The 21,447-nt window shown below is 40.9% G+C and overlaps 2 protein-coding genes across 11 annotated transcripts in view; one reads left to right on the forward strand and one right to left on the reverse strand.

The window, feature by feature from the left end:
• Positions 1-21,447, forward strand: part of LOC131258353 (uncharacterized) — a 76,880-nt gene that overhangs the window by 39,157 nt on the left and 16,276 nt on the right. For all 10 annotated transcript variants that reach the window (XR_009178072.1, XR_009178073.1, XR_009178070.1 and 7 more), the window contains 2 exons: positions 2,651-2,722; positions 5,562-5,632. Coding sequence is in view for 6 of the 10 variants with exons in the window: in XM_058259617.1 (XP_058115600.1) it covers positions 2,651-2,722; positions 5,562-5,632 (143 nt within the window). In the remaining 4 variants the exon portion in view is untranslated. The remainder of the gene's footprint in view (positions 1-2,650; positions 2,723-5,561; positions 5,633-21,447) is intronic.
• Positions 7,164-8,571, reverse strand: LOC131258355 (uncharacterized). The gene is made up of 3 exons (XM_058259623.1): positions 8,094-8,571; positions 7,725-8,015; positions 7,164-7,647 (listed from the first exon to the last, which is right to left on the reverse strand). Exons 1-3 carry the CDS (start codon positions 8,509-8,511, stop codon positions 7,601-7,603), a joined length of 756 nt encoding a protein of 251 aa, XP_058115606.1. The 5' UTR covers positions 8,512-8,571; the 3' UTR covers positions 7,164-7,600.

The raw sequence follows: 21,447 nt of genomic DNA on the forward strand, positions 1-21,447 counted from the left end.
AGATGAAAATAAGAAAGGTCCTTAGACAAGATGGTATACCAATAGAGGTTTGTAAGTGTATGGGAGATAATGGGTTATTTTGGTTAACAAAGTTGTTTAACAAGATTGTAAGATCGAATAAATTGGCAAAGGAATGGAGGGAAAGTGCCATGGTACCTATTTCTGTTAATAAAGGAGGCATGTAAAGCTGCACTAACTATCGTGGGATTAAACTTATGAGTCCTACCATGAAACTTTGAAATAGAGCGATTGAGCAAAGAGTAAGGCATGAGATGAATGTATTAGAAAATTTGTAACAAGCCGACCAGCACAGTATGATATTGTCCACTCTGGGCTTGTGCTCGCACGGTTTTGTTCTCAGGGTTTCCCCCCAAAAGGCCTCATACTATGAAGGTGCTAACTCCACATATAACCACCGCAACTTTGGACAATGCTTCCGATATGGGACAACGTTCTGCCCTCACTGTGTACACAGTAGCCTGCCAACCACTGGTAGCTTGCCCAGACCCTTAGGCCCTGCCCACATGCGCCTACCCACATGTGCAACAGTGACGGGGCGTCACACTATCCCCCACCGAGGGCAGAGCTGTCGTCGGCTCTTATACCATTTGTAACAGCCCGACCAGCACAATATGATATTGTCCACTTTGGGCATGCGCCCGCACGGTTTTGTTATCAGGGTTTCCCCCCAAAAGGCCTCATACTATGAATGTGATAACTCCACATATAACCACCACAACTAGGCCTGGGCAAGCTACCAGTGGTTGACAGGCTACTGTGCTGGCAGGCTACTGTGTACACAATGAGGGAGGAACGTTGTCCCACATCGGAAACCCTGAGAACAAAACCGTGTGGGCGCAAGCCTAGAGCGAACAATATCATACTGTGCTGGTCGGGTTGTTACAAATGGTATCAGAGCCGAGGACAGCTCCACCCTCGGTGGGGGATAGTGTGACTCCCCGTCACTGTTGCACATGTGGGCGGGGCCTAAGGGCATGGGCAAGCTACCAGTGGTTGGCAGGCTATTGTGTATGCAGTGAGGGCGGAACGTTGTCCCACATCGAAAGCGCATGTCCGAAGTTGTGGTGGTTATATGTGGAGTTAGCACCTTCATAGTATGAGGCCTTTTGGGGGGAAACCCTGAAAATAAAACCGTGCGGGCGCAAGCCCAGAGCAGACAATATCATACTATGCTAGTCGGGCTGTTACAAAATTAGTTTGGCTTCGTCTAACATTGAAGCTATTTTCCTACTTGGACAACTAATGGAGAAATTTGAGGAGAGAGTATCTGCTCATGACTTAGAGAAGCATACAATAGGTTCCTTAGAGAGTTTATCTCATTGGTGTTGGAAAAGAAAGGTGTTTCAAGAGTATATATTGACATGATCGAGGATATGCATGAGGGAGCGGTAACAAATGTGAGGACCACTAGTGGAGAGAAATGATTCCCAATTACTATTATAGGCTTGCACTTGGGGTCGACATTGACCCCACACCATTTTGCATTGGTTATGGACGAGTTATCGAGGCATTTGCAAGAAGAGATCCCGCGGTGTATGTTGTTTGCAGATGACATAACATTGATGACTTGACGAGCAAGGGTGTAAACAAAAAGCTAGATTTATGGTTGGGTGCATTAGAATCTAAAGGATTTAAAAAATTAGTCGGACTAAAACAAAGTATATGTAGTGCAATTTTAGTAATGATAATTGATAGGAGGGAGAACGAGGAATTAGTTAAGATTGCTGACCAACAAGTTTTCCAAAATGACCACTTTCGATACCTTGGGTCAATAATTCATGAGTGGAGAGATTGAGAAGGATGTTGCCCAAGCTGGGTGGAAGAAATGGAGATATGCCTGTGGAGTTTTATGTAATTGTCATGTACCACTCAAACTGAAAGGAAATTTTGTAAGGAAGCTATAAGACAATCCATGCTTTATGGACAGAATTTTAGTCAGTTAAGGAACCACATGATGTTTAGATGGATGAGTGGCAAGCTGAGGAAGGATAGAATTAGAAATGAACGCATTCATGGGAACTTGGGGACAACAGGTCGAATTTAAGGTATGACCCTTGATAGAGTGGAATGGTGGAATAGGGTTCATGCAGCCAACTGTAATGAATTGGGATGAGACTCGGATGATGATCATGTATATTTTCTTTGAGCAATTTGACTTAAATTCACCCATTTACATCCTATCTAAATGCTTTTCTGCATGGCTTGATGGATTAATTTCTGAGAAATATCTGGATGCTACTGCTATAATTTGTCTTGTATTTCTTAAACGATTCACTTCGATCATTAAATAAGAACCATCGCATGTTATTCATGATTTTTAATGATTATGAAGTTTTGCATCAATGTGTGTTGCAATTACAGGAAAGGTATTTCCTTTATATGAACTGCAGTTTTACATAGAAATATATTGCAATAACAGGAAACAATTCACATCATCCATTTTTTCTTTTACAGATCTGCAAGCGTTGAGTAATCTGTTTGAGTTTTGGATTTGCTATTATATTTCATCTGTAATGCATGACTCTTACCACCATTACCGTTATGTAACTGTTTTGGAATACCTTGCGTATAACTTACTGTAATTCTGGCGTTGTGGCTTTTCCATGACAACAAACTTTTCATTCCTCAGAATTCCACTTTTTGGTGAATTTACTTCCCAGAATGCTGTTGTGCCCGAGCGCTTTATTGAAGCAGGTAGCCCGTATGTATCCACAACTACATCTCTGCAGAAGTCATAATTTTCATTTAAGTTCTCAGTTATAGCCAATGTCAATAACCTCATTACTATTTACATTGAATCATGGTTTTGCTTGAAACTATCCTGATGAAGAAAGAAAAAGAGAAGTATATTCATTGCTATATTAGAATTTCATTTCGTACTTTGACACAAAATGGTGAAATGATCACTGTGTTCTTCAGTTCTGTCATTAATGAATGATGTGATTAAAAAAAAATAATCATGAAAGAATATTCAATTGGCAAGATCGTAAACTATCTCTGAACAGACTAGCCTTGGTTCAATCAGCTTGCCAAACATTACCACCAATGATGAGTAGCAAGCAACTGAGTGTTGAGTCAGACTATATAGGGCATGTATAATTTCTTCAAAAAGTATACACGAGTCAGCCATTTTAGTTCTCTTAGCCATTTCAGATCTTCTGTTGAACAAGTATGTTTAACGTAGGTACTTTGTTCAATTCCTTTTGTAATACAAGAATCCTATGAGGCAAAATTTAGTAGTAATGTGGGTGTCAAAGAAGGGGAATGGGTTATTGGATGCAATTCAAAACTTTTAAGTTCACTAGGTTTACTAGTGTTATTCCCATACTAACCAATGCATATATGTCACATAGTTTATTATGCTTTCGTATGCTTTAATTAAAGTTTAGTAATTCAGTCCATGAGGTAATTGAAAAGAGGGCGGCTCTATAGAGTGATTTTTCATTTATCTTTGATTAGTATACAGCATAATTACCAAGAAACATTTCAATGAGCGAACATGCATTTCATTAGAAATGATTTCTTGAAACTAGCCTGGAATGGTTTTCATTACAATCATGAAACCATTCCAAAGGAGATTCATTTCCTGTTTGCAGGGAAACACTTTTTTGTTTCTGGAAAACCCCTTTTTGGTTTATAACATGTTTACTTATTCTTGGATTATAACACATTCTTGTTTAATTAATTAAAAAATAATATACTTAAACTTTAAAGTGTACAAGAAACCTTTTTCCTGTTAAATGAATTAAATTTAATATGTTTTGACTTTATAATCGTAATATGGATCTAGTTACTTCAAGAAGGTGCACGATTCTTTGATATGGAAACTCCGTTTTGTTGAAGTTTATATGGACATAAAATTTGGAATTCTATATCATGATCAGACAGGTTGGTTGCAAATCATGGGCTAGATATTGCTTAACATTATCTAACTCAAAAAAAAATAAAAATAAATTCTAGCATCAACTAAGTGTGGACCACTTTATGAAACAATCTCACAATTGACAACACAACGCTTCATTTTTTTCATTATATTTATCTAGGAAAATCTAGAATAATCATTGACAAATGAAATTAAGTACTCATAACCAAACATGGGAACAATTGGAGCAAGGCCCCACGCATTAGAATGAACTAAATCAAAGGAGCAACAATCTTATAATTACAAAGAAGATAAGTAGTTTGGCAATGCTCACCCAACTGACTTGTATCACGCTGAAAACTAATATCATTAGAAAGTTTAATTGGAAATAACAACATAAGCAACCTAACTGACACATAGCCTAGATGCGTATGCCATTACGACACACTCTTTATTACCAATACAATACTCTCAAAGAAACACAGTAGGAGTATGACTAGCATCAAACTGATACAACCCTTTAACTAAACATTCACCACCAATTAGAGTTGCCCATGGGTAGCCAGACCCATGGTTTTCTGAGGGATCCGGCCTTATTTAAATGGGCCGCAGTCCAATTTCTGACCTGTTTTAAAAGCCAGGACAGGTTTGGGTCCACCGCCTTTCACCTGTCTAGAAACAGAGTTTGCTCGGGTCAGGAGAGGGTTTTTATTTTTTAAATCTGAACTTTCCATTTCAAGAAGAAACCCTCTCCTGACCCGGAGACGGTGACCTGATTAATACCAAATATAATATATAATACATAATTAAATACTAATATGATTAATGGATGTATTAAATGTAGTTTTTTGTTGAGTCATATTAGGAAGAAGAGCCATAATAAGAATTTTTGAATTAAGAGAGGATTTTGCTAAGCTCAATGATAATGTAATTAATGCTGAAAATCATGTTTTCTTAGCGAGGCTGGTTCTTCGACAAGGCTTTGTAGAATGAGCTTATTCTGTAAGGGCCACACGTGTGCCCCACTGTCTATGCATATGGCGTCTCGTGAATTTGGAGGTTGTTGGGTGGTTGCAATTGTTTTCTATGTTGTGGCCCGCATGATGATTGAAAAGGCCTTATTTTTGGAGCATCCATCATCACGATGGGGCTCACTTAATGCGTGGGTTGGATGAAATACACACACCACGTTGTGCCCTTACTGTGTACTTGTTAGTCATGGCTGATCTCTTTTTTTATATACTGAGAAACAACTATGGTTGAGAGTTTAGTTTGTCATTTAGATTCCTTGTGTTTCTGTTAAATTGTTTCTTAATTTGAATATTGTGTCTGTTTGCTTTGTAGGCCTCATGATTCTTTGTAGGGCTGGCAATGGGCCAGGCTCCCAGCTGAGCAAATAACATATTCTGAAGATGCCTGCCCTGATAGGCCTGGCAACTGTATTAAAAATTTCAGGCCTGGGATCTTTCCGGGCCTGACAACTGCCACCCCTATATTAGAACCTAAGGTGAAATTGAGTAGGTTTTTGGAACAAATGTCTGATATGATGTTTCATCTAGAGTTACAGATGCATAATTGATGCATTTGCAAGTTCATAATACTTGATAAACTAGATAAAAGCAAATAAGTTGTTCTCTCATGTCAATTTTTTCTTATAAAGCACCTTGTCTTTTTACAGTTATGTATTGAAGAACGAAAAAGCAGATGTATATCGCTTACCATATTTAGCAAGTAGTGGACCTGGATTTGGTTTGTATTTGACCTTCGTTCTCCGAATTACTAAGCTTTATTCTTAGAAACTCTTTCATTATGCTGGGAGGTCCTTGTCATGTTCTATCCATGTTTGTATGAATCACATTTCAGAATTTCCTCATTTAGTTAGATATTTAATAAATTTAAATGCATCTATAAGCCAAAATTTATGTTGGGAGCAGTGTTTTAAATATTGACGATATCGGCCGATGTATCCCACGATATATCTTGTATCCCACCAGTGTGATACGAAACACACAAGTAGTGCGATATATCCCACATGTTTGATCTGGTGAGCATTTTCGAATTTCGATCCTTTTATTTTCTGTAAATCATGTTAAATTGGTGTCAAATTGTTATAAATCCATGATTTTTCATGTTTTGTATGAAAAATCATGGATTGGGAGCTTCGATTTCGAAATTTGGAGTGGGGCGAGTTGCGAAGAATTGAAAAAAATAAAAAATTCTCAATTTATCACAATTCGTTTGCAATCTGTGTCCAAACATCAAATCAAACATGTATATAATATAATCTAGTGATTCTTCTTATGCTTTTGAATGCATTGTTTGTGTTTCCACACGTCTTCTTACATTTATAAATTATATGAATAGACATTGAATATACTTGCATCAATTCAATTACACAACGCATAGATTAGGACCCCATACAAAGAAAACCTATTGTGTGTACTTGTTTTTTGTAATGTTTTGATTTATAAGTGTGTATTGATGTCTTTTTTAACAATCACCGAAGTTTCATTGAAAATTCAACCAATTTCCTAATGTTTCCTCATGCTTCCAACAACAGCGATACATTACACGATACGACCGATATATCCCATGCGATAACTGATATGTATCCGTATCCCAAGAATATGACACGTAACGCGATACCGATATTTTGAACACTGCTCCCAACCAGTGTTTGAAATATCAGTATCGCACTATGTATCGCACCCTTGGGATACAAATACATATCGGTTATCGCACGGGATATATCGTTTGTATCGCATAATTTATCGCACTTTTTGGGAAACATGGGGAAACATTGAGAAAATGGTTGAATTTTTTAATGAAACTTTTGGGATTGTTAAAAAAGCCCTTAATACACACTTTTAAATCATATCTCAAAAAAAATATGCACATAATAAGTTTCTTTTGTATAGGGTCCTAAGCTATGCGATGTTTAACTGAACTAATGCAACTATATTTAAATTGGATGCATGATATTTATAAATATATCATAGTCATGTATGAAAACACAACCAATTCATTGAAAAGCAAAAGAGGAACTGAAGAAGTAAAATTTGAGAAATATACATATCAAAGATGGGGACTAGTTGTGGTCTAGACCCACTTAGAGTTGCGTGGTGGCTCGTAATCATCATCTCCATCTCGACGGGGCTAGGCATAGCACTGCTGCTCCACAAATCGACAATATTGTGCCTAGGTCATAGTAGAGTAGTATCAGTTAAGATACTCCTTGGTGTCAGATAATGTCTTCCCGCCACGTGTCCCACGTGATAGTGACTGCCACGGGCTGCCCTCCGGTCTCCTCGTCAATGGGTCGAATGCCTTAACAGGAGACCTTTGTTGCTCCACATGTGCATTAACATCAATCCCTTGTGTCTCTGCTTCCGCCGCAACATGTGGCTCTGATCGCCCATCTGAGGTATCCAAGTCATCTGACCTAACCCATTGGTAAACTGGGTCACCCTCCACATCCTCAGCATATGCATGTTGTCCGACCGTCATCAGGTCCAGTGGGTCTTCCCACGCTTTTCTTCTTCCTTCCGTGTAGAGCAGCCTCTCTCGTAACTTCATATTGTAGTGACAATACACTAGCTTCTGAAGCCTCTCATACCTTAGTCTATTACGTTTATTTGTATGGATGAGGGAGAATGTACTCCAATTCCTTTCACAGGGTGACGAGGACACCGTCTGTGCAAGCACACGGATAGCCAGTCATTGTAACGTCTCACAGTCAGTCCCATACATGGACCACCATTCGCCTGCATATCATAAGATTCTTTCATTATTTTAGATTTTCCAAAATAATATAACAGTTAAGATTACCGCAGTAACTCACATGCCATCATGGTGTTCCTTGACTTCACTGCAAGGTGGCACCCAAACATTCCAACCGCGTTGCGAAATTTAACAATCTGTTGATGGCGTATAGCAACCCAGAATAAGTATTGAATGGTTGAGATGAAGATAATGAGAATGTAAGTGCAGAACATATTTACCTCACTACCAAAGGTGCCTTTCCCCTGACAGTCGGAGAATAAGTGATCGTATACCTCATTTACAGCCCTCTTTAAGGAATTATCTTTGAAGAGATTCCGGCTGTAGTGGTATTTGGGATTCAAGAAATACGCTGAAAACCAACATATACATATCAGTACAACCCTCGTTTATTGTTGCACATGGAAAAAAAAATCATATAGGTACTTACCGGCCTGATGTAGTGGGTGAGAAAGCGTCTTTTCCCAATGGTTGTCTATTATTGCATGCACCCAATTATACGCATTGGGAGCTTTAACCATGATGGCCTCTTTCATCAGCTGTATGGACGGATACAGTGACCCCATCGATGGATTTGTCTCATTGTCCACCATCCTCAACACCACATAAATGGGCTCTAGAATACCCACAACAACGTGCATTCGATCCCAAAATGAATTTTCCAGCAGTAGTTCCTCGATGTGGTAGGTCGCTTTCGTCAACCTCTTTTTCCATTCTTCGTAATCATGAGAGGCGAAAAGCTCTCGTAACCCCTGTTTGTGTTTAAGAAGGCTACTTAAGGCAATATAATTTGTGGCAAACCGCGTCGCCTCGGGGCGCACTATATCCCCACCACACCTTTCGCGCATTGCGGCTAATAACCAGGTGTGGTTGTATACGAAGTTTGTGATGAGCCATGCATCGGTAATTACAGTCTTCACCGACGGCCAATCTCCGATCGCCTCCAGCATAAGATCGATGCAATGGGCTGCGCAAGGGGTCCAGTACATATGATACTTGTGCTGAATATCCTTCCCCGCCTTGACAAATGCACTCCTATTATCTGTAACAAACTGCACAATGTTTTTCCTCCCAACATCTTGCATGACGTCGTGCATTAGTTTGTAAATGTAGTTAGAATCTTTAATCTTACTACTCGCATCTATACACTTTAGGAACACTGCCCGTCCCCTGGAATAGACCATAAAATTTATGACCGACATCTTCGTCAATCCGGTCCAACCGTCACACATGACGGTGCAGCTGTACATCTCCCATGACTGCTTATACGAATCGACGTATGTCTTCATCTCTGCATGTTCATCATCCAAGCATTTCCTCATGATTTGTGCGGGTGTGGGCGGCTGCACACCCTCACCCCCACGTTGCACTTATCATATTTTTGAAGTGCGGGCTTGTTGCGGCATTTGCGGGGATTTATCGTATATAAAAAACTTCGCTATAAATTTTTCAACTTTTTTCCTCACATCCTGCATGCTACTACTCCTACCCATGCCTCATATTCCTCCCTGCCTACTACCTTCCCCTGATCCACCCCTAACACTCTCCCCTGCTCCGCTCCCCCCACCACGCTCATGGATAGACCCCTCAAATCCAGGCCTACTCGTGTCCCACCTCCAATCCTGATCCCTCTCCCACTGATCCCGCATGGACTCTTGAATTGCGCGTCTGTAATCGGGATCATCATCGCCATCGAGATCCACTACATCCTTCTCACCTACATATGGTGGCCGCCCCAACTCCTCCCTAATCTCCCTCTCCCGCGTATATCGTTCATCTTTTGACTTCACATTTTTTTTTTCGATATGGTCCTCATCTCTTCTCGCACATCCTGTGGGCACTTAGGGCAATCCACAACATTGCGATACCCTCCTGCTAAATGCTCCTTTAAGCGGTTTACCCCACCACTCCTCGATACATGGTGACATAAATTACAAATACTCCCGAATCGATTATCGGGAATGGGCCGACTATACGTCCACCCTATATCAGGTTGTCTCCCTCCTCTTCCTCCCGACATATTTTATCTGTAAAATAATATTTTATCTATCCATTGAGATTGGATAGAGCCAAAATCAGATAGATCCACCACTCAGATGGGCCACACCAATGGAACAATGAGAATTGATGCCAACAATAGGTTAGTATTTAGGGGCCACCATGATGTGGACCTTCAATCAAAGCCGTTAATCAGGTGTAACTCACTAAAATAAAGAGAAGGTACAAAATTCATCCTAATAAAAGAAACTCAGGTGGGCCTCACTGTGTGAATTTATCAATTTGGAAGAAGTTTTACATCGTTCCCATGGGTGTGGCCCACAATAGTTTTTTAATCAGGCTTATATTTTGTATGTACGGATCATCGGATGAACGGTGGATTTACATTTACAACATGTTTTACCCTACAGAGCTGTGACTGTTTTATTCCCAGCATGTTTTCACTTCATACAAGTGTGTACATGAACATATCAACAGGTCGGATGGAAAGTAAATGACATGGTGGACCCTGAAGTGACGTCACCAAGTTCTGTAGGGCCCACCATGATGTATGTGTTGTATCCACACCGTCCATCCATTTAGAGATATCATTTTAGGCCATGAGAAAAAGAATGAGTCAGATCCAAAGCTCGAGTGGACCCCACCACAGAAAATAGTGGAGAGAGTGACGCCGACCATTAAAAATTTCTAAGGGCCACGAAAGTTTTCGCTCAAGCTAAAATTTGTTTTTTCCCTTCTTTCATGTCTGTCTTAACTTATAAAAAGGTTGGATCTCAGATAAACATCATAGTGGACCTTAGGAAGGTTTCAATGGTGGGCGTCCCTCTCCCCACTGTTTTCTGTGGTGGGGTCCACTCCAGATATGGATCTGACTCATTATTTGTCTCATGCCTTAAAATTATCTATCCAAATGGATGGACGGTGTAGATACGACACATACATCATGGTGGGCCCCACGGAACTTGGTGATGTTAATTCAGTAGCCAGTTTGGCTACGCAACATGTTTGTATCTAATCCGCGTCCTACGCGGGAGAAATTCCCCTGATACCAGCCACGGTTGGTGCTCTGTGGGCCCCACCATAATGTATTTGTTTCATCCATTCCGTTCATCCAGTTTTACGGATCATTTTAGGGATTGATAAAAATAATTATAGGGATATAAATCTCAGGTGGACCACACCACAAGAAAACAATAATGATTGGATATCCACCATTTAAATCCTCCTAAGGCCCACTGTACTGTTTATTTGACATCCAATTTGTTGATTGGATCATAAAGACCCAGATGAAGGGAAAAAAATAAATATCAACTTGATCCAAAGCTTTTATAGCTCCCAAAACATTTTTAATGGTCAACGTTCATTCAATACTATTTCTGTAATGTGGTCCACTTTATATTTCGATATACCTCATTTTTTCTCTCGTAACATAAAATGATCTGTAAAAATAGGTGGACAGAATGGATGAAACACATACATCATGGTGGGGCCCACAGAGCACCAACCACCAGCCATTGGCTGGTGCCCGTGGGAGTAGCCAATCCGTTTCATCCGCGCGCGGCTCACTCAATAGCCCATGCTTACTGTGTAAATTTTGTGGGGTCCATCGTGATTTATGTATTTTATCCACTCCATCCATCCATTTTATAAGATAATTTTAGGGCTTAATGAAGTATATATAAACCTCAAGTGGAACACACCAAAGGAAACAGTGTGAATTGAATAGCTACCATTGAAAATTTCTCGGGAGCCACATAAGTGTTGGATCAAGCTTGTATTTGTTTTTTTTTTTTCCCTTCGTCCATGTCTGTGTGATCGTATGAATAGGTTTGATGAGAAATAAACATGACTGTGGGCCCTAAAAAGGTTTCAACAGTGGAAATCATTATTCCAACAATTTCCTATGGTATGGTCCACTCGATCTTTGGGTATGATTAAATTTTGGGCTCAACCGTTAAAATAAGATGGAAAAACCGATGGACGGCATGGATAGACCACATACATTCACGGTGGGCCCAACAAAGTTTACTCAGTCGGATAATAGGTACTGAGTAACTCAGTGCACAATCCGATTTCCTCGTTGAGCGGGCACAAGCGACGTCACCAAGTTCTGTGGGTCCCACCATGATGTATTTTTTGCATCCACATCGTCCATACATTTGAAGAGATCATTTTATGGCATGAGCCAAAAAATGGGTCAGATCCGGAGCTCGAGTGGACCCCACCACAGAAAACAGTGGAGAGCATGACGCCCACCATTACAAACTTAGTGAGGGCCATCCAATCTGTTTTTTATCAAGATGATATTTTATCCGATCCGTCCATCCATTTTACCAAATAATTTCAGGGCTTTAGCCCAAAAATAAAGCATATACAATGTTCAAATGGGCCACACTGTAGAAAACAATTGAATTGAACATCTACCGTTGAAAATTTCTTGAGGGCCACAGAAGTCTTGGATGAATGGATCAAGCTTATATTTGTATTTTCCCTTCATCCACGTCTGTATGATCTTATTAACGGTTTGGATGACCAATAAACATCACTATAGGGCTGAGAAAGGTTTCAACGATGGAAATCAGTATCACCACTGTTTCCTGCGGTATGATCTTAGATTTTTCTAAAATTTCGGATCAACCCCTTTAATTATATGGGAAAACAGATGGACGGCGTGGATGGACCACATACATTAAAGGTGGGCCCAAGTGAGTTTATTGAGTACGATAAGTGCATACTGAGTAACACACCACGCAATCCGATCCATTTTTAACCCCCATCCGCGCCCCTCTCTTTCACTTTACCTCTCCTTCACACATGCAAGGCTTCCGTCCCCTCAAATCTCATTCCGGAAGGAAGGATTCCTCGATCCGGCCTGATTCCTCGCCGGAATCTCTAAAAAATCCCCACAGACACGCTCCAATCAGCGAAGAAAGAGGGAAGTTGAAGAAAATGGCGAGAAAATTCATTGAAGAAAGAGGGAAATCGTACTTACCTATCGAATGGCCCACCTCTAATCACCTCTACAGCCAGGTACTCTCCGATTTCTCTTCTTTTTTTTTTCTAATTCAAATTTTTTTTATTCTCCACAACCCGGATCGGATTTTTATGGTCTTTGTGGGTGGTTAGCTACAGCTGGACTCGTGAGTCCCCTGCAATCCACCCGTGAGTGTTCGTGAGTGCGTTGGTCAATGTCCGACAATAATGGAGGAAATTGCGCGATATCAACGATATATCGGCCAATATCTGGATTTTGGGTTTTTTGGTATCTTCTGGGGGTTATCGCGAGGGTTTCATCTCGCAGGGGTGTGATAACGATAATATCGGCCGATAGTATCGATATTTCGAACACACTTATATCTACTTTGTTATATTGTGCATTCGAAGTATTCCTTTTCTTGGAAACGTTTATGTTCTCCTTGATCGATAGTAGAATTGAGCAAACAATACCATTTGACTCCCTCTGAGTCTCATGGATTCCAACTATCATCCACATAATTAAATGGTGTGAATTACTTCAGTGGCGACAACTGTTGAGGTTTTTCTGACTAGCTGGTGCAAGTTGAAATATATCACATCATCTCAACATCAGGAAGCTACTACTGTTTATAATGATTAGGTGGTGGAAGATGCCCAGATTCGTACTCTTTTGTGGAATAGTATGGAACCCAACATAAGTGCCAATGTTTTGTTAAAACCTCAAAGGAAGTTTGGAATACTTTAAAAGAAATGTATAAGGGGAGAAAAATATAAGTTGGACATATGAGTTGTATGAGAGAATATTTGAACTCAAACAGGCTGATAGAAGTGTTGGAGAGTATTACTCAGCTTTTTAGATCTATTTTCTTCTAGGATGCACTTATTCATTCAACAACTCATTGATCATCCACTATCAATCGTTAGGGTTATAGTTCATGATAAAAGTTTATAGGACTCAAGGAGATGGTTTATGATGACAAATGCAATGAAGTCATTGTCAAGATTACACTTTCTTCACTACTCACTAATGCATTCTCACAAATTTGATTGTGAGATTGAGCTTTTCGGCCTTGGATGACCCAAAAATTCATCTAGAGATTTTCAAGCAACATGATAAACCTGTGCTAATCCCTTCAAGTGGGGTGGTTCTGGTAATGACTAACTTAACCAATTTTGTTAATTTTATGACATCTCTGATACTGTTCCCCATCAACCTAAGTCACACCCATTGGTCATAATCCTGAAACACAAACAAGGCATATAACTCACATCCACTTGAATTAATTACCCTTAGGCAATTCTTCAACCTTAAAGAGTAGGTTAAGGCTACCATTTCCATCCCTACTACAAGCCTAGTAGTGTCTATATTACTCTATTGCAGCTATAGTGCAATTAATTTAGCTGACTCCAATTTGTTTAGACGAGGCTTAAATGATGATGATGATGATGATGAGTAGCATTGCAATTAATTGCTATAAGATGTACACATCCACATTCACTTACATGATGACTCTAAATCTAAATCTAGTGTTTATCTTTTAAATCCCTTAGTGAGATGTTACAAACCATGAACTTGTCAATTATAAACAATTATGGCTTCCCAAACGACGAAAGTGAAAACATGTGCCCTTCGTGCTGCACATCCTAAAGGATTGATGTCATATATATAACTCTCACAACCACCATTAGTGGTCTTACTCTTTGGGTTAAGTCCACTATTGGTGTTTTATAAATAAGTGCAAAACTCATTCTAATAGAAAGTCAGATCATCTAAGTGGTTAATTGTCCTGCATCAAAGTGGTATCAAAGCAGGAGGTCTCGTGTTCGAGATTCCTCACCGGGGTTGATTAACGCAAGGGCATTTTCACACTAGGCTCGAGTGGTTTAGCCTGTGGGATGCAGGGGCACCCTCAGGGTGGGCGGCTCATGTGAGGCGGGTGGCTCGTGTGAAGCGGAACCCATGTAAATTGGGATCCACGAGGGGGGTTCGGCGAAGGTCAACCCATGGGATGTGGGGCCTGGGCTATGAGATAAAAGGGGATTGATTCACCATGCTCTATCAGTTCGAGATTTTAGAGCAAGTGGTTAGTTGTCCCGCATCATCATCTTTGGCTGATCATCAATTCTTACTATAGTGGGTATTGTTAAATATTTTAATTTAGTTTAGCATATTTTAGCCTCATTAACCAAGCATCATGGGAATCATTTGCTGATTATCTGGATCAAAATATTTGTGACTTTGAGCACAGTATCATGAATGTGATATGATAAACAACATATTATAATGAGTAATGACATGCACTTTGTCCCCTCTTTCCTTCAACCCACAAAAATATACTACCATGGGAAAGGTGATTATGATGTTAAGGTAACAGGGTTGACATTTCTCCATATCCGATGGCATGGCCGAACTCATACCCCTTGCTGAATGAATATTCACCTCATATTGTAAAAACACAAGGCAATGTTGTGTCCCTGACTTAGATGAAAAAACAATAACGAAGAAGAACAAGACAAGAGATGAAAAAAGGAGAATAAGAGGAGCAGGAGTAGATTATGAAAGGTATTTTCTTTTCTCTCCCTCAAGACTTCGGAGAATTATTGTGGGGCCCATTCATGCGATCCACACCGTACATCTATTGGGCTTCGCAGTCAATGGTAAATGTAAGAAAATCCAGGTTATTTTGTGTGAACATTTGTTCTTATTTGTAATTGTTAGTAATGGTCATTTTCATTGTTTTATACATATGGGGATGTCATTATTTAACTGTTGTTAATGGAAGTTGTGAAAAACCAACATAATGTGTGTATTTGCAATAATGGAAAATTAACCGTGTAGTTATTTGCAAAGTCTTTATGTATATATATGTGTGTGTGTGTGTGTGTGTGTGTGTGTGTGTGTGTGTGTGTGTGTGTGTGGGTATTTACTCTATTATTGAAGTGGAAATGCAAAACCCCAAAAGAAAACCTGCATGTTTTCAGAATATATGTTTGGGCATGCTTTTTTGTTGGTTATGACCATACATTCAATTCTTAAACATGGCTACTATAGTTAAGCATTCCTAGGATAGACTGTGTACGTATGAGGAATGATTATCCACGTAACTGAACAATGACATTGACTCTCTCCAAGCTCCAAGTTTGTGGAGTAAAAGGATCATAATGGAGTGCTTCAAGGATGATGGACGAATGGATGTGTTGGAGGAAAAAAAAAAATCACTTCAAATCATACAGAGATCAACCTTATTGCACGATAACACAGATGAAAGGAAGGAGGTAGATTATGTTCCATGATTGTGCAACAAGGAAACATTGCGCGGTCGCGCAATGAGCAGAATTGTTAGGAGAAGTGGTTTTGAAGAAGATTGATTCTGAATGAGAGAAATGCCCATTGCGCGATAGTGTAATAAGTATGTATTACATGAGCGCACAACAGTTATGTTGCGCGGATCCAGCTCTTCACATGCATGGTAGCCTATGAATACCCCCTCTCATTTGACTCACTCACAAGTGCAGAGCTCCAGAGAAGCCAAAGAAATTCCAAGATTTCTTCAAGTATTCTATGGCGCAATACAAGAGGAGAACAAAAAGAAGAAGGGAGCTTCGAGTTCCAGGCCAAGACCTGTTGCACGGTCGCGCAACAGGCAGGAGGCACCCATTGCGCGACCGCGCAACAGGCACATTTAATGTGCATTTTGAGGGTTATTGATATTCTGCCGCGAGATTTGAAATCCTCCGCGATTGCATCTTAAGCATGTTGGTGAAGGAGTCCTTGCACCCGTACAACTTCTCTGTCATTGCAACGGATGTTTCGCAAGCTGAGATGCTGCCGAAATCACCATTTGAATCGCTTTCTTTCTTTTATTGCATATATTAAATGCACTTTGTTTTTTGAAATCAAGAGAAACATGAGGATGTAATCGGGACTCAAAATTAATAAAATTAATTGATGATGATTATTCTTCCGTCTTTCCTTTGTTATTATTGAATGTAAATATTCCAACTGAGATACTTTGTTTCTTGTCGAAACAAAATGGCGACTCTGCTGGGGATCGAACCTAGAATCTCTGGTTGGAATATCTATGTTTAATACTTTGGAATGAAATCGGAAGAACACTTATCGTCAATTGGCGCCAAAATGGCGACTCTCAACGGGAACATCCTTCCCTTCATCTCCAAAACAAAGTGTATTATTGCTTAGTTCATATTACTAATGCACTGTCATTTGTTTTAGGAACTTCAGCCTTTCGCTACTACGATGAATTCTTTTCCGATCAACACGGTCTTTTACTTCACCCCTAATGGATTCGCCGTTGATTACGTCAATGACGTATGAACATCACTCAAAAGCTTAGTAAAGGTCCAGTCAACTTCGATCAAAGGCAACAGGCCACGGGCAATGACTGGGGTGGTTTCCGTGTCACCAATTACACAGAACAATGAAAAGAAATGGACAATTGTGTCATCCAGAAGAGCGAAAGCTCGATCTTCTCCAACAAAAAGTCTGATCCCACTGTAGACAGTCAGAGGACCCATTACGCGCCACGCAGCAAGGCAGAATCTTGCATTGGCCCCGCCTCCACTTTATCCATGGTAGGTTGAGACTATCTCCTTTACTTCGCGGGATTTTCCGGCCCTCCTAGTTGCAACTCCACGATGGACTCGTAGAGAAAAGGGGAAGTCTCCCTTGATAAACAAACCGTCATCGCCAGGATTCACTTCAACTACATTGTTGCCTACATTAACACCGGATATTCCCTCGCCCAGGTCACCAGGATCCTGCGGGAGTGCTAATGGGTCTAACGAAGGTTCCTTTTCTCCGAACTCTCCTGCGGCAACATATTATCCCTCCCCTCTGACAACTGGGCAATTGACAAGTGGGGAAGCGGCCATTTACACGACGGGGACGAGACAATCATCCACCATCTACAGATGAACATTTAGCTGAAATGGCTCACGCACAAAGCGCTCTCATGGAAGAATGTAGGAGTCTCAGGGAAGCATTAGCTATATTGGCTCATAATGTAACTCGGGTCGTTGCCCCTCCCACGATGACTACGATAAACGGCAATGATCAACAAGCAAAGGGCTCGCAACCACCAAGGGCAGGATCGCATGGGTCAACACCCACGACTCGTATGATAACCTAGGATGAGATACGACAGGTGGTGGCTGAGGCCATCTGGACAGAAAGAGAATGGGAACACCCTGAGAGGTTCCGCTTCAGAACGTCATACCCTCTGAGGTCGAGGATGTGCCATTTCCGGCAAACTTCAAATATCCGGACTTCTAGAAGTTTAATGGGGATAGATCGCCAGAAGAACACCTTATGTACTTTATTACGACTATGGGCAATTTCTCTACTGTCCCATAGTATTGCTTGCAATTGTTTGGGTCATCGTTGACAGGAAAAGCCTTCAAATGGTATTCTAGCTTGACGCTAGAATCTATACGTACATGGGACCAAATGCAGGATACATTTATGGTGAATTTCTTCTCATTTGACAGAGATGTCAGTATCACCGAGCTAGCTTCCGTGCGGCAGCGGGAGGGTGAACCGGTAGAGAACTTTATTGACCGATGGAAGACTCTGGGGCATCGTGTTGGCAGCTCCCCAGGGAAAAGGAACAGGTGAAAATGTGCTTGAACTCCATGGAGATGGGAGTTGCATTCGGACTAACAAGCACTGATATACGAACTTTTTGTAACCTCGCTACAAAAGCTCATGCACTCGAGGCCATGACCAGAAAAATGCCCACTTTTCAAATCAAAATAGTAGGCGGGGGTCGAGCCGAGGAGTAGGAAACGTGGCCGAACAAGAAAAAAGGAGGGAGGACCCTCGGCCGGCAAAGGACAGACATGAGAGAAGACAGGGATCATTACAGGGATAGAATGGCCGACAAGGGACCCAGGTAGTATGACTATCATGAAGCATACACGTTCGAAAAGGAAGACGTGCTCCCCATGATGGATCAGCTACTGGCCGCCAGAACGATTAAGTTGCCCCATCCAAAATGTCCGGAAGAAGTGAAGAAGACGAAAGAAAAAAATTACTGTCACTATCATCACATGCTAGGAAATCTGACCGAAAATTGCTTCATGATAAAGAATATACTGCAAAGAATGATCAATCGGGGCGAGATCGTGATGGAAAAGGACAAGGAACGGACTAGGAAGGCAACCGCAAACACGGTGTCTGCATGGAGCACTAATGAGAAGGCCGAACATAAAAGGATTAAACAAGAGTCGCGCAAGCCGCACGTACATGATGGTCAGAAAAGCAAGAGTTGTAACGTGATCGTCATCAAGTTGTCTAATGAATTAGCTAGGTCGCCATCGGCAAGCACACGTAAGGCAACGATAGTCACATTGCGGTCAGGTAAGAAAATAGCTAGCCCTTCCCGAAGACAAGAACTTGCGACAGCGTAGAATAAGGCCCCGAGGGTATCATAAGGGAGAGAACCCTCGTATAACAAAGAAAACCAAAGGAACAAAATGTCAGTTGGTGAGTCCTCGTTAACTAATAAAGTAACATACGACATCGTAAACCACCTGAAAGGCATCCTTGCTCGACTAAGTATATACGATGTGCTACATCTATCAAAGAACTTCCGTCAGACGTTAATCCAGGCTTTATCAAATGTTACTGTGAGAGAAGCACTACTTGTCGAAATGGAAAGTACGAGGGTGGAAAAGGAAAATCGTATGGTACAGAGTGATAAACCTGAAGGAATGGAGGCAAACAACTGCATGTCTATTATCACCTTCTCCAACGACGATTTAATATTAGGTGAAAAGGAACACAATAGGCCGTTGATGATCGTCGGCTATATCCATGAGAAACAAGTCAAGCAAATAATGTTAGACAACGGCTCCGCAGTAAATTTATTACCGTTGAATATGCTCAATAAATTGGGATATCACCATTCGATCTGCGCACCAGCGGAATGATGATTCGAGGAATTAATTAGGATGGCCAAAGAGCGCTTGGGAAGATCACGTTGGTGTTAGAGATAGGTGACATGGTAACAAACGTTGTGTGCCATGTAATTGATGCAGTGACAATGTATAATCTCCTTTTGGGGTGGCCATGGATGCACTAGTATGGCATTGCACCATCCACCTTGCATCAATGCTTCAAATATTACAAGGACGGTCTCCAGTATAAAGTGATGGCCAACAAAAAGCCATATACAGTAGCAGAATCCTTCTTCGCGGATGCAAGCTATTACAATGAATTCACGATAGAAGAAGATGGAATAGAAGGCAGAGGAGACCTGACATTAAAAGTCGACAAAACTCAAACGATAGAAAAGAAAGTCGCGTAAGTGAAGTTGTCTGAAGAAATAAGCAATAGACAGTTGAAGAATCGAGGACCAAATGCAACGATCGATAAGAAGAAGAAATTTTACTTTGTCCCGAAACATTCGAGGCAACCCGGCCAGTCCCCCTTAACCAGTGTTCGTAATATCGATACTATCAGCCGATATTATTGGTATCGATGGCGAGCGATACGAAACCCCTCAGAAGGCCCTTGAAATATAAAAAATTCGAAGAATCTTGTGTATCGTGTGATATATTGCAAAATATCGTGAGATATCGCAAAATATCGACAGATATTATCACTTCTACCGTTTTTTATTAGGGATTTTAACATTTTCTTTGCAATTAAAGGGACGAGATTGACAGAAAAATCTGAAAAAAAAAAATCGAGACAGCCCCAGAAAATCGAAAAATAGAAAAATAAAAGGGGAAAACTTTCAAGAGAGTGTATTTCGGTACCTATAGAAGAGATTGCCTAATCGGAAGTTGCATTTGGTGGGCCAATCGATCGAAGCAGTGCACCATTCGTAGGTAAGTGCGAAAAAATCTTCGATTCCCTTCGATTTCGGCAAATAATATTGAAAATCCGGAGATTTGGAGTGTATTTGAGAGAAAAAGAGATTTTTGAGTTTTAGGGTTCCAGACAGGAAGGACCAAAACCCTCTCTGGTTTTGAAAAAAAGGCTTCAGATGCCTTTTTACGGACGCGGATTTGCTACTGACAGGTTTGAGTAATCTTCACCCTTTTCCTAGGGTGATTCTCGACTAGAGGGGAATGAGGATTTGCAGGTTCGAACTGGTGAGAAGGAATTGTTTGACCCTGTGAAGTGGCGAGGTTCCTCTTAGTTTTGGCCATTTGGAGGTTATGTTAAAAAATTCAGCAAAGTCTAGGTACTTGAAGGGATTCGCTGCCAAAGCAAACTATTGCGCGGCGCACAAAGTATATTAGTTGCACGTGCGCGCAATGAAGTATGATTGCGCGGTCGCGCAATGGAGAAACAAAACTCGGGGGAAATAAGAGGCAAAAGTAAAACTGAATGAAGCTAAAGTCGGTTTATATAGGCGAGCGGGACCCAATTATGTGTTGTGTGGACCCGATCGTGCAACAGGTATTGTGCGTGCACGCAATGAACGGCAATTAGTTTTTGCGCAAACTGGAGATTAATCCTCCGTTTAATTTCTATTTATGAATCAAAGAAGGATCAAAGGGGGCATTTGTTGGAGCACAAAAATCACTTCAAATCATGTAGAGACCAACCTGATTGCACGATAGCACAGATGAAAGGAAGGAGGCAGATTTTGTCGTGCAATCGCGCAAAAAGGAAACGTTGCGCGGTCATGCAATGAGCAGAATTGTTAGGAGAAGTGGTTTTTTGAAGAAGATTGATTCTGAATGACAGAAATGCCCATTGCGCGGCAGAACAATAAGTATGTATTGTGCGAGCGCGCAATGGGTATGTTGTGCGGATCCAGCTCTTCACACGTGTG

This window comes from Magnolia sinica, chromosome 10 (assembly GCF_029962835.1).
Source record: "Magnolia sinica isolate HGM2019 chromosome 10, MsV1, whole genome shotgun sequence".
Lineage (NCBI taxonomy): Eukaryota > Viridiplantae > Streptophyta > Magnoliopsida > Magnoliales > Magnoliaceae > Magnolia > Magnolia sinica.

Excerpts from the sequence above, each read along its gene's own strand:
- LOC131258355 (XM_058259623.1), bottom strand. The coding sequence starts at position 8,511 with ATGCGCGAAAGGTGTGGTGGGGATATAGTGCGCCCCGAGGCGACGCGG. Across the intron at positions 8,016-8,093 it reads TCACCCACTACATCAGGCCG|CGTATTTCTTGAATCCCAAA; the intron begins GTAAGTACCTAT and ends GTTGGTTTTCAG. Across the intron at positions 7,648-7,724 it reads AAGGAACACCATGATGGCAT|GCGAATGGTGGTCCATGTAT; the intron begins GTGAGTTACTGC and ends TATGATATGCAG.